This window comes from Pongo abelii, chromosome 11 (assembly GCF_028885655.2).
Source record: "Pongo abelii isolate AG06213 chromosome 11, NHGRI_mPonAbe1-v2.0_pri, whole genome shotgun sequence".
NCBI classification, from domain to species: Eukaryota; Metazoa; Chordata; class Mammalia; order Primates; family Hominidae; genus Pongo; species Pongo abelii.
This window is the reverse complement of record NC_071996.2, coordinates 46,327,501-46,341,438: the sequence shown is the minus strand read 5'-3', so window position 1 is coordinate 46,341,438 and position 13,938 is coordinate 46,327,501. Positions and strand designations below refer to the sequence as shown.

Here is a 13,938-nt window from a genome sequence, read left to right as displayed (position 1 = left end):
TACATTCTATGTATTTAATGCTTTATTCTAAAATCATATGTATGAGAGTTTCACATTAAATTTCCTAGAAAGGAATTTAAGACAAATTCACATAGTATGCTAAATGGGTTCATTAATGTCATAGGCTCTGGGGTAAAATCTATGGATGATCCATTAGATAGCTAGAATGAGTTCTTTACTAAACAAAATATATTGAGCTCTGCCATTGAATATCATCCGTGCCTTGATATGTGGCTGTAGCCAAATATTTGTGTACATCTTTAATAATTGAATATTAGGCAATTTCTCATTTTTCTAAAAAGAAAACCCCAAATTTTTTTCAACTAAATTGATTATATTAAAGTTGGCATGACATAGATGAAATAAACTTGTATATTTATAATATGTAACTTACTAATTTAGACATAAATAATACTTTAAATGCATACTGTAAGTAATAATTTTTAGAAGTATTGCTCTTTTCCCACTCTTAATTTCATGAAGGAGTTTTGATCCAATTCCCCCTTCCATGCATTCTTGAGTTCATAATGGTGGCACCTCTTCAGGCAGCTGGCTTGTTTTCACCACCTGTCATCTGGAATTGAGTCTAAGTAGCTTGGGGTGCAGGACTTTGTGAAACTGTGTATGATGGAAATCTTTTCCCCAACTATAAAAAAAGAAAAAAACCCACTTACTACTTATCTCCAGTAACCACTTAACTGTTACTTTTTTTAGTGATCTTTAAAATACTTGTTTTCAGCAACATCCAGCACTTTTTTTAGTGATCTTTAAAATACTTGTTTTCAGCAACATCCAGCACTTAGAATTGTTAGGTCATGTCTCCTAAAATAATTACCAACTCAATATTAAATTCCTTTGCTTCTGTTTTTACCAGTCCCATCAAGTGAATGATTGCTAAAACCATCCAAAACTCTCATCAGTTGTTTCAGGCTAATCCATGTTCCCTAAACAGTACTTTGTTTAAAATAAAATAATTGAGAGAATGCCTGGTATTATGAGAGACTTTATAAGGACTTTAGTATAAAATGCCTCTTTTTCTGAGGGATAACTTTGGGAATGAAAAAATCTCACCTTACATTTGACCATATATTACGGTTTAAACAAAAAGAGGGGATTCACACAAATCTCTTTTGTGTTCTTATGCAAAGTAACTATTGAATATGAAAGCTTTTGTCCACCTATAGGAAATAGCTAAAGAATACAGCAGGATTGTAATGCATTTATCTTGTATAAAAACACTGAGAACTGAGGTTTATAAAGCCTGCTGCTTTGAAAATATTCACATTGGAATCTCTTAAGAACTACAGCTCTACCCGATTAAAACTCCTCCCAACTCCAAACCTCATCTACTTTTACTTTAATACCAAAAATAAAAATTAAAAAAAATCCAGCCATATTTAAAATATAAGATCTCTTAGGTATCCATAGCCAAAATTTTGGAACTCAAAATGAAAAATTTAGAGAACTGAATAGCTAGATTTCCCTATGGTGATACTACCACTTTAAGATATATTATATTATTTCCAATCTTTTCATCTAAGTACTTCCTAGAGAATCAGACTAAAAGAATATTGTGTAGATTAGGTGGCAGCTATTTGATTGCTATGGTTGAAGATGGCGTATGGCATATTCTTTACATTCAAACTGTTTTGAGTCTTTGTTCTTGCCCGTAGCAGTAGTACCTATGAGAGCTATCCAGAAACTTCCCAATGGTACATGTATGTAAAACACATCATCTTAAAAAGCAATGAACATTTCACCATTGCATTCTTTATTATTTGAACTAAATCAAACTGAGAGATATAGAACTTAAATGGTTATAGAACTCTAATTCTATAAGATATTACAATTTCATAAGATTATAAATGCTGTTTTAAAATGTTAATTAGAAGATACATTTGTTTTAATTCATGATACTGAAAATATTGACTGAATTGTGAATTAACACATTTAGGGTTGCAGATGTCATTTTTCATGAGATTTCCTGAATGATGTAATTTTCATATTTCATATAGCAGTTTGATCAATTTACAGATTTATTTTACATAATTAGTAAATGAGAAATTCAATTGCTGATATATAACTATTTTTTCATAATGTAAAAAAGAAGCTAAAATTCTGAATTATAAATAAAAAACAAATATTTTGAAGACATCTGGTCCACATCTGTCTGAAATAAGATAATTTAAAACAGTGTAATTAAATGCAAGAAATACTGAAATATTCACACCTTAGGATGTTAAAAAAAACTCATTTCATTTTGATGTGATTTGTTTAATTGTAGAATTTTTAAAAATGTTAGTGTCCTTTAGCCTCTCATTCTGTCATTTACAAAGAAGACTGACAAGCTAAACAAACAAAAAATAATCCATGTGTTCCAAAGCCTCTACTAAATGAAAGAATTATCTTTATTACTGTTCTTTTATATGGGCATAACTCCACTCCTAAGTTAATACTCAGCGGACATAGACCCAGACCTACCTCCTTTTGATGTATTTATAATTCTCCATTCAATTATTTAAAATGAGAGATTAGTGAGAGGGTCTCTAATCTCCCTAAATTGTGCGTTCCTTGTGGGCACAAAGAAGCTCAGTAAATGTGAGAGGAAGGTATTCAGACCTATGGAAATGAAAAGCATCTTTGGTACATTCTCCTGATCATTGGAGAGTCAGCCTTTGAAGATTGGTCTTTTCTTACATTAAAAAAAAAAAAAGTTTTTTTTTTTTGTTAAGTAGAAAATTAACCATTTTGGGGAAGAGTAAATACACTACACTTTCTGTAGTCCAGCCTTAAGATGTGAAAAGGCAGATTTCTCCTTTAAGGCTGCAGAGCCTTAAAACTTCAATAGGACTAGGTTCTGATCATAAGAGACAAGTTTGTGGACATGAAAATACTGCTGATGCTATAGTGTGAAGTTATAGGAAGAAATCTCCACTTGGATACCAGAGGCTCCCCAACCAGCAATAGACCATGAAAAAAATTGATACTGTAGGAAGTGAAACCACTTTTCCTAACACATGCCCTAAGGTAACACAAGTTATATTTTGTGTGTTTATTTCCAGGGAGCATGATAAAGATCCAGAAAGCTTTTTTAAGGTATTAATGCATCTTAAAGACTTAGGACTCAATTTCCACGTGTCTATACTTGGAGAAACCTTCACAGATGTCCCAGGTACCTCTGTTGAATTTTCTAATGCGTATTTTTATAGATGACATAAGCTCTACAATGTAAGTATTAATTTCCATGTTTCCCTTTGTTAGAATAATCAAGATGAGCACTGTTAACCAAAAGATTATACGATGGCATTAAAGTCTGATTCAATTAAAAAAATACTTAAGTAAGCATTCTTTGATTTAAGTTGAGAATGTGAAGTCATCTCTTTGATCAAATATAGTTTATACAATGCATCTTGATGTAAATAAAATATATTGCTTTAGGCATCTTAACACTTAAGGAAAGTGGGAATTTGTAATTGGATATACAACCTCTCACCTCTGGGGTCACTGGTTTGAATCCTGCTCACATTGGTATTGGCTGCAATATATTACCATCTGTTAGGTGGCCTATGTAAAGCATTTTGGCATCTAACTTGTAATGTGGAATGGACTATAGTCCATGACATAGTTGTCAGTGGTCCATGCCCTGTTTATTGAACTTGAGAAAGACAAAAATCGGAAGCTGATAGCAGCAGATCCTCTCTTTATTAATGCCACATGGAGCCTTTTCAAAGAGGCATTTCCTTCACCCTGCATCCTCACGGTTCACATTTGGGTCAGTAAAATGAGGATTCATAAGCACACAAGTTATACAAGTATTCATGTCTTTTAAGCTTTGGGTGTTCAGCATTATTTGAAAAATCAAATGTACAAGCAACAATATTTCAGAAATAACTTTTGCCATTGTGCATTATGACTCCTAAGGAACACCTGAAGTTTACTTTCACTTAGCAAGTGCTTCTTGATTCTAGTACAGTGTCAGGAACTACACCCAGCCTGCATCTCAGTAGCCTTGTCTCATATGGCTCATCTTCTGCCCTCTGCAGCTGTGGATACTGACCTTTTCCCAGTTTCCCTAAGATACCAGGCTTCTTGAGACCTTTGGACGTTTACCTGTTTATTTCTATTTTATGCTTTTGATCTCAGCTCAGGGGCATTTTCTTTCGCTGTGAAGCTTTGTCATGATTTCTCAGCACCCCATACTTCATCTTCATGGTACTTACCTCAGTTTTTATCAATGTGTAAATTTTTTCATCTCTTTCACGCATATGCACACAAGCACAGATGGCCCATACACACTGGAATGTAAATGCTATGAGGACAGGGACTGTATCTGTCGTGTTCGTCATTGTACCCCAAAGCCCATTGCAGTGCTTGACACAATGGTGGAGCTCAGTGAATATTTATTGGACAAAGAAGTAAAAATAATGCAAACTCCCTGCTCTCAAGAAATTTATAATTTTTTTTTTTGAGAAGGGAACACTTGTGCCTACACATAGGCAACAGAGGGTGAAACACAAGGTAATATAATTATACATTATCTAAGCCACACAGGTGGTTTCGAGTGTTAATTGAAGGGCTGGTACTTGAGTAGCCAGAAAAGAGGATTAAGTTATTCCAAAAGGGGAAACAACAGGGGCAAAGCACAAGAAGCCAACATTTTAGAAGATGTGATTAAATGAGAGAAAAACTTCAATGATGAGTGCTGTGAGGTCATTAAACAGAACGGGACATTCTACATGCAGACCTTAGTAAGTAAGTTGGTATGTGCATTACACAGGTAGGGTAGGGCCCAAATATGGAGGAGCTTGATAACCAAAGTAGATTGGGTAAAGGTAAGGTATAGGGAGCCCAGATCTTGAACAGGAAAGAAATATGATGAAACCTGTATTTTAGGAAGCTGTGTCTCGCAATGATATGTAGACAGAATCACAGTAAGACCCTCTGGTAGTAATCCCAGTGTGATCCTGTAAGGTGCCGGCAGAGAGATTAGTGAGAGGGCTGTATGAGAGGGATGTTCTCAAGGAAAGCACAGAAGAGAATTTGATAGATGGGTGGCTATAGAGAAGGAAGGAAAGAAAAGATCAGCTCATTTGCAAAGCTCTTAAGTTCAGTTTTGTTTGTACCAGCTTTGAGGTGTTTGTGGATGGACTGAGAAATGATGCTGGAGGAAATTCCCCCCATCAGAAGGCTTCTTAGCTGGTTTTACCACTGCGTACTTTCAGGCCACCACTACAAAGAAGACTCAGTTTTTACTCAAAAGCCTAAGTTCTGGGATTACATCTCTCCTCTCCCACACATTGACCTTGAGTTATTTAGAGCAATATGGAGTGTTGAAAATAGGGTGTGGAGCAGTGAGGGGTCCAAGTACTTAGTGCTCAGTAATTACAGGTGAGTAATTATTGCTCACTTTGTCTTCGCTTCCACACATACTTACTGAGCACTGTGGAGGGGGGATTCCACAGTGAACAGCACTCAGTTTCCCCCTCAGGGATCTCTGTCTAACTGGGATGCTGTGAAGTACACAGGGAGTACTGTGGAAGCCCACAGGAAGGGATAGCATATTGTCTATACACGTGCTTGTGTTACTCCTAGTATCAACAGAGATTTTTTTCTGCCTCAGCCACTGGTTCATCTCTACCATTTCAAATGTGAATTGACTCTTCACAGCCATGGCACTTCACCTTGCACAGAGGAGGAGCCCGGATGTGGAATGGATAAAAGAGCTGGTAGCTTTCCAGGTTGTGCCTTTAGAAGGCCGCTTTGCTGTTCTCTACAACAAAGGCTTCCTAATAGGCCATTCTGTGTCACTTCAGCCATTATTGTCACCCCTCTAGTTTATGTAACAGGTTCTTAGATAGCATTTACTGTATTCCAGGTGTTCTAAGCTGTTCATGAATATTAACTCTCTAATCCTTTATAACAATCGTGTTCAGTATTGCTACCTCCATTTTTTCCCAGGTGGAGAAACAAATAGGCCACTCAGCTAGGTAGTGCTTTAGCCACTGAGCTATACTGCTTTTTCATGTTCTTTTTTTCTGACCCAACTGTTTCTCTAACTTTAAACATTAATTTTTTCCCAGCTCACCATTCAGCATTCCTAATCTCTTATCTAGCGCTTCCACAAAAAGGATTACCTAGCTGGCATGCATTTCTTTGTCTGATGTCTCTTAGGGTACTACATTAGCATTTCTGGCCAGGTGCAGTGGCTCACACCTGTAATACCAGCACCTTGGGAGGCCAAGGTGGGTGGATCACCTGAGGTCAGGAGCTCAAGACCAGCCTGGCCAACATGGTGAAACCCCATCTCTACTGAAAATACAAAAATTTGCCAGGCATGGTAGTGCACGCGGGTAATCCCAGCTACCTGGGAGGCTGAGGCTGGAGAATCACTTGAACCTGGGAGGCGCAGGTTGCAGTGAGCCAAGATCATGCCATTGCACTCCAGCCTGGACAACAGAGTGAGACTCTGTCTCAAAAAAAAAAAAAAAAATTATATACTGTGTGATACGTAGCCAGAAGAATTACTCTTAATGCTGTTAACATTTGTAGGGATATGGTTCTCTTGTAAATACTTGCAATTATTATTATGCTATTAATAACTTCCATTAATTGAAAGTGTGCTTCTTTCTTGGCCATTTGCCTGATTGTTTTATGTAATGCTCATGATACTCCCATTGAGGGTAGGTATTACCCTATCCCATTTTATAGGTAGGGAAACAGACTCTGAAAGCTTAAGTCACTTTGATTACATTGCCTATAAGTGAGTCAAGCATTTCTCTTTCACATACAAGCCAGAAGGATTGGAAAACCAAGAAAGGCTTAATATATCACTGCAGGACCATTGATTACTCTGTTTTCAGCTTTGTTTTCTTTCCCTCTCTACAGAACTCTTGGGGGGAAAGTGGCACACCACTGAGTGATGGCATTAGTGCCAAGTTTTACTGCCCTTTCTGGTGAAGCAAACAATCATCACTAAATTTCTTTTGAAAACTATAACTCAGCAACTTTGTAGAGTCTCTATACTGTTGATTGTTTTCAAGCAAAAATTATGTTGTTACAAAGTTTTTGTAATCTTTTTCCTAAAAAGTATAGTAGAATTAAGAGTGTCAGTTATAATTTATAGTGCTACAGTTTATAGGTCTTTTGCATCATCCCTTCATTTTACAGGAGATGAGAGATCTAGAATCAGTGACTTTCCCAAGGCCTCACTGCTGGGCGCAGTGGGTGAGATGGGCAGTAGATAGTGGCAGGGTTCGGAGTAGAACCTGGGAGTCAGTTTTCCTCAGCCCTAGTCACTGCTATATTTTTTCAATAAATGTTTTTAAAAATACGTTATTTGTTCCAGGCACTGTTGGACATTTAGGATGCAATGGTGAATGAAGTAGACATGTTCTGTGGCATTCGAAACTTATAGTCCCACTCCAGTGCTTTGTTCATCACTTAATAGAACATTCCTTAAAAATGATAGAACTGACATTTCTTGAGCACATAGCATGTGCTAGACACTGTCCTCAGCCCTTTATGCATTGCCTTATGTAGTCTTCACAATAGCCCTGTGAATTGGCACTGTTGGAATTACCATTTACAGCTGAAAAAAGTAAGGCACGGGGAGGTTAAGTCACTCTCCTGAAACTACCCAATCAGTCTACCTCAAAGGCAAATGCTCAGCCTGTGCTCTACAGGGAAATTCACAGAATCATCCCTGTTTTACAGGTAAGAAAGCAGGAGTTGATAACGGTGAGAAATTCCTGGCCGCTCATGTGAAATGAATAGGAAAAAAAAACATAGTATACATAGGGTTCAGTACTACCTACAGTTTCAGGCATGCAATAGAGGTCTTGCAATTCATCCCCTGTGGATAAGGGACAACTATTTCATTGCCTGTAATATTCTTGCTGGAAACAACCCAGCTGGTATCTGATGACACATCTAGCAACTATGTCCTGGAAAGCACAGCAGATATGAAGTGGAGGTAGTCTCTGTAGAAATGGAGTTACTTATCACTTACAGGTGACTTGGCGTTTTGAAAAGCTTTTAGTGGTTTTCAACCAGAGATTCCCATCTCCACCTCCAGGGACATTTGGCAATGTCTGGAGACATTTTTGGCTGTCACAACTGTTGCGCAATGGGATGGTGCTCCTGGCATCTAGTAGGTAGAGACCAGAGGTGCTGCTAAACATTCTGTGGTACACCAGACAGCCCCCACGGCAAATAATTATCCAACCTAAAATGTCAATAGTGCCTAGATTGAGAAACTGATTTGTGGGAATTGAACTTAGCAAACCAGGCTTCGGACTGGGTCTCTTGAAGCTTTCTAAGTTAACTCATGTTCATCCATCTGTGCAATGAAAAGGAGGAGATGGGAAAGGGAAATAATAATAAAATCACCTGCCCTATCAACTTCAGTGAGTTGTAATGAGGATTTCAGCACAATTAGATAATTTGAGGGAAAGTGCTATCTAAACTACTATGCAGATTTTATTATAGGACTCATGGACTTGCCTCCAGAGTTTGTACATGGAATGAGTTTTTAATGCATTTTGGATCCATAGGAGACATGAATGATCCTGTACCTTAAAAGTTCATTTTGTTTTTATTCAGAAAATTGGAAAGGTCATTCTGCTACATAAAGCATCTGCATCAGACTCCATATTACAAATGAAACAAAAAGCCTAGAAGCTCCTCAATGCAAATATTTGAGTTTTGGCCAATTCTCATGATAAGGTCACATTGTTAGCCCTTGAGATTATTTAAAAAAAAAAAAAAAAAAAAAGAAGAACAAAATGCTTAAGATATCAAATAAGTGGAATGTGTTTGTGTACTTAATAATTTCCCACAAATGGTAATTCTAAACAAAATATTCTTTTCTGTGAACTGCCAAAGACTTAAACAAGCCTTCTTTCCATGCTGCAGACATGGTGGAAAAAGGAGTTTTAGCTTTAGACATTAGGGCAGCCAGAAAGGTTACAAGGAAACCAAAAACCTGAACTATGGTTTTGGCAGACAGAAGTCTTTCTGTTTCACCTTTAATTTGAGGTTAAGAACAGTATATGGAAAGCTTCTGGTTAGTATCTGGTATGACAATGGTTATTACTATGATCTTGGCATATTTCTGGTTCTTGGCTCTGGAGTCAAATGTTAGATAATTATATAACATTTCCCTCCACTTCCATCTTCTCCTTCACTCAGCTCCCAGCTCCTGTCTCATTTTCAGCAGAGGAGCTATACTAAGGGGGAAATACTAGAAAGGTTCTAGGACACAAATAACATACATCACACTAATATAAAGTTGTAAAATTTTGTCACAAGGAGAGCCTAGGAAAAGGAAAGCTACTAATGTATTGATAAATGTTGAATTATAAGAAGATAAGGCCAGGCACAGTGGCAGAGAGAGACCTTGTTGTCTCAAAAAAACAACAAAAAATAAATACATTGAGATGAGGTTAATGTACTAGTAAGATTGAATAAACTCATTTTTCTCCAGACCATACCATTCCCTAAACCTATTCCTTTTCCTTATAATTTTTTATCATTATTCATTCCCTAACATATAATTACTTACTGAGTTCCTCTTATGGTCTAGCACCATGTAAAGTATTGTGGATACCAAGAGATGAAGACATGGTTCCTCCCCTCTGGAATCTTACTGGCTCATTAGAAAACAAAAATGTTTATATAATTACATTTTATTATATCACACTCTTGTCTATATTGTAACATTTTAATAATTTTGAATACATTATTTACAATGTTTATGGGCAAACCTTATAGCAGTCTAGTGATTTAACAATTATTAACCTCCTCAAATTATAGCTGAGGAAATGACGCATATTAGCTCCATTTTAGTAGCATGGATTTGAAGTAGATTCTCAGTAGACAGAGCCACCTTCACATGATTCTTAGAAATGAACACATAGTTACTTTCCCAAGAACATGATTGAGAAAGTTAGTTTTCAAGAATCTGAAATTCAAACTGAAGGCTTCTGTCTCCCAGTCCTTTGCTGAAATAAAGAAAACAACAAAACATAATCGGAAAAGTAAGGAAGATTCAATTAAAGGTAGGCATATAAGCTCCTGACAGAAAAAGAATACATGCTAAATAGAAATGATGGTATCTCTTAAGATAATTTATGAATTTAACAAGGCTCCAATTAGGGTGCCAGAATATTACTTTACATATCCTCACAAAGTGGTTCTAAAATCTGAACAAAATAAATAAATGAAAGGGCAAACTAGCAAAGGAATCATGAAGGAAAACATGTCCTACCAAATTCAGAACATGTATGAAGTGAGACCTTTTCAAAGAGTACCATACAGATTTAAAATATGAAAGTAAAAAAAAAAAAAAACTAGGCAGAAATGGAGAAGCAGAAATACAACTTGTATATACATTTAAGAGCCAACAAACTTATGATAACACAATTTACTAATACACTTACCCTAGCTCAAAAACAGAGTATTTTTTCTTAGTGAAATCAGTTAATTGAATAAAATAAATAACATTTATATGATAAAACAACAAATTATACATTTATAAGTAAAGGTTTGCAATAGCATCAACACATTATTATAAGTACAGTAATCTACTGAATTCTTACTCTGCACCAAGCCAGGGCTAGGCTTTTACTCTGATATCTCATTTTGTATCACAACAATCCCCTCAATAAGTATAATTACTTTCCCCTGTGTATGGGTGAGGACACTAAGGCTTTAGTTAAATAACTTGCCTGAGGTCACACACTAATAAAGAGGTGATAATATCAGAAGAAATAAATACTAAATCAAATTTTAGGGGGGAAAACTCTCTAATTTTACCAGTAATGAAATACATGTAAATACAAAAAAAATTATGACCGAGCAGTTGCATTGAACAAAACAATAAAAGTAAAGACTTGTAACTAAGACTAGCCCACTTGTGGGACAACATCTGCATGTATGGTGATGGTGATGTACATTATTTTTCCTGAACTATATTGCTCTACCCTTTGTTTCACTCAGACATTTCACAGGGAATGTATCCCATGGAAATAATTCCAAGAAGGAAAAAAACAGATGACAAAAGTTGTTCTTGCCTCATTCTCTTCTCTACTGTCCCATAGTGAACAGGTGACTAAGATCCTATTCTTTCTTGATCCCATGCCTCATTCTGATTCTGTTGCCTCTTTTCCAGTTCTTGCCCTTTTCTTCTAGGCCCTTGACTCCTACAAAGGCTTCAGATTAGTCTCCCAGGCTCTGGATACCTTGACACTGAGTACATCCACTTGCTATTATCAGTGTTCTGTCTAAACCTAGAACATCCAAGAAGATAATCATAATAGTATAACAATAATAAGTGTTTGTCTCAGATTTTCTGCAGGATGAACTTAATTTCCTTTATAGCAGGGGAGGTTCTTCAAAATCTCACCCTAGGCTAGTTCCTCATGAATTCCAGTTATCTTTGCCATTTCCTGAATACAGCTGTGCCCTTACCCACCTCTAGGTCTTGTGTTATTTGTTGCTTAAATTCCTTTCTTCCTCCCCATGTAGACACTGTCAAACCCTTTCTCCACCTGGCAAAATCCCAACTCTATACCTTCCTCTTCTCTTTCCTTCCTGTTGTTTCATGGCATCTATACTCATTCCATCAGTTGCAAAGCATGTATCACACTGCATCATAGTGATATATATATCACTTGTCACTTGGCTGCCATAATAGGGTCATGGTATAACTGACTGGAAGGCACTTTGTAGGTGAAGAGTAGAACTTTTGAAACAGCCCCACAGAAGAGGAGTCTGCAGCACTCCAGGTGGGAGTGCTACCCTGGCCCAGCTTTTATTGATACCCTAACAAGGATGAGGTTCCCTTTCAGTATCTGTGAAGCTATCTTTTCCTTTCTCAGGAAAGGCTTATTAACTGGGCTGATACCCTTCCCTCCCAAATGCTCAGAACATTCACCAGCTGCAAGTAACTGGTAACAACTCACTCTCATTCCTCAATGTGTCCTGTGAGAATCCGTCTTTTTTCTAGGATCACTCCCAGGCATGCCAGTCCCTGGGCTTAAAGTCTACTCCTGCAGCTTCTGGAAGTAGAATAATCTTTTCTACTGAAACCAGAAGATTCATTGCAACTCTTAAGGCAAGATCATTTATCCATCCTACCAGGGAAGACCATGAAGATAATGAGTTCTGGAATACAGCTCCCAAAACATCTCTCAAGAAATTGTTCTCAAAAATTATAAATATGAAAACATCACTGAGGGAAAATGCTCTGTCATTTTCATAAGCTGTCCTCGAAGTTTGAGAAATGTGTACTTGGGAAAGACACAGGAAAATAAATTAATTAATGGAAAAGATCGACATTACTAGACAAATAGGAAATTGGAAACAGACCTTAATTTTGAAAGCCTGTAAATGCATATGAGATTTAGGTTTGATGGGAGATCTTAGGATGTAGTTGCTATACTTGGTTTTGAGTTCCTATAGTTGTATATGGTCATGATTTGGAGTGTGGTATGGTCAAAATAACATTTCCCCAATAAAAGACTATGGGGGAAGGCCTGTTTGTTTTAATATTCCTGTTTCCTGCAATGCCTATCAGAACAGGAGTCTCTGACAGAAAGCAGAATATCTGGATCCAACTAGTGAGTTTTTCCAGCTATATCTCTCCTTGGCTAAATTGTTACATTTATGAAATGGAAACCATCAGATATATGCTGCCATGAAATGAACACTGTCCTGGAATTTATAAGGCTCAGGGTCTAGTTCCAGCTCTGCCACTGATTAGCCATGTCACCTCTTTCAGCCTTACTTGACTCATCTGTAAAATAAAGTCATTCCAAAGAAGATAGAACTAGAAGGGACCTTGGAGATTTCTCAGCTTTTAAAATGCAGACTTAAAATTCCCACCCCCAAGGGGATTTTACTTAGTGACGCTTTCTGAAATGTGTATTATGAAAACCGTAAGCATAATAATTATACTTTTTCAATACACTTTGTTTTCTACCTGTATTTTTTTTTTCACTTTTATCATAGGTTCAGGGGGTTACATGTGCAGATTTGTTACAAAGGTATATTGAAAACACTTTTTATTCCTCACCATTCTGATGTCTACCTGTGCTGCCAGCAGCAATTATTCCAGCTACCCTGGTGTGTTTTTTGATCCTGTCATTGCCTCTCACTCGTTCTTCACCTTCAAGTATCCTATGGGAGCTTTTATTCTTTCTTGTTGAGTTTATCTTTAGGTCTTTGTGAGGCTGACTAAAAACACCCTAAAGATGAGCCCATGTATCTCACCTTCTCTTCTGATCTTATCACATTAAGTACAACTTCATTGTTCTGACTTTCCTGATATGGTTTCAGCTACCTTCCTAGCCTTACTTCAATCCTTAAACATTATATCCTGGACTGTAGCCTAGATTAGTCAGTGTTCCCTGAAGATGGCTCATATGTCACCACCCAGTGCCCCTCCCTCCTCCTTTATTTGTCAAAGCTCAACCCATCTTCCAAGAGTCATCTCAGCCACTTTCCCAGGCCTCTCAAACACATGTACTACCTCCTTTCTTTGAATGTCCATGAGATTTTGTTTGCATTTTGCAGTGTACTTATCATACATACTTCAATAATAGAAGGCTCTCGAGAATAATGGCAGTTGTATCTGACACAACCTGATATGACCCAAAGATCCTAGTACAGCTGTGTTTTCAAACTTTTGACTATGATCCACATCAAGATATATATTTACACTGTGGCTCAATATACCTATTAATGTAGACATGTTTATAACTGAAACAAGGCTTTTAAAATACATATTCTTATTACATTTGACGCACTCTGATGTTTTCTTTTTCTGATTTAATTTCTTTTTATGCTGCTCTAAATTGATTTCACAACCATTAGCCACAATTGTAAAAAACACCATAATATAGCACACTGCACATAGTAGGTATACTGTTGTACACA

The 13,938-nt window shown here is 36.9% G+C and overlaps 2 protein-coding genes across 3 annotated transcripts in view; both read left to right on the top strand.

The window, feature by feature from the left end:
- Positions 1–13,938, top strand: part of GTDC1 (glycosyltransferase like domain containing 1) — a gene marked incomplete at its 5' end in the record, with an annotated part of 284,050 nt that overhangs the window by 256,288 nt on the left and 13,824 nt on the right. The window contains 1 exon segment of the mRNA NM_001133298.1: positions 3,063–3,172.
- LOC134759345 (glycosyltransferase-like domain-containing protein 1) overlaps positions 1–13,938 on the top strand; it is a 190,449-nt gene that overhangs the window by 162,687 nt on the left and 13,824 nt on the right. For both annotated transcript variants that reach the window (XM_063712772.1, XM_063712771.1), the window contains one exon: positions 3,063–3,172. In XM_063712772.1, the coding sequence (XP_063568842.1) occupies positions 3,063–3,172 (110 nt within the window). The remainder of the gene's footprint in view (positions 1–3,062; positions 3,173–13,938) is intronic.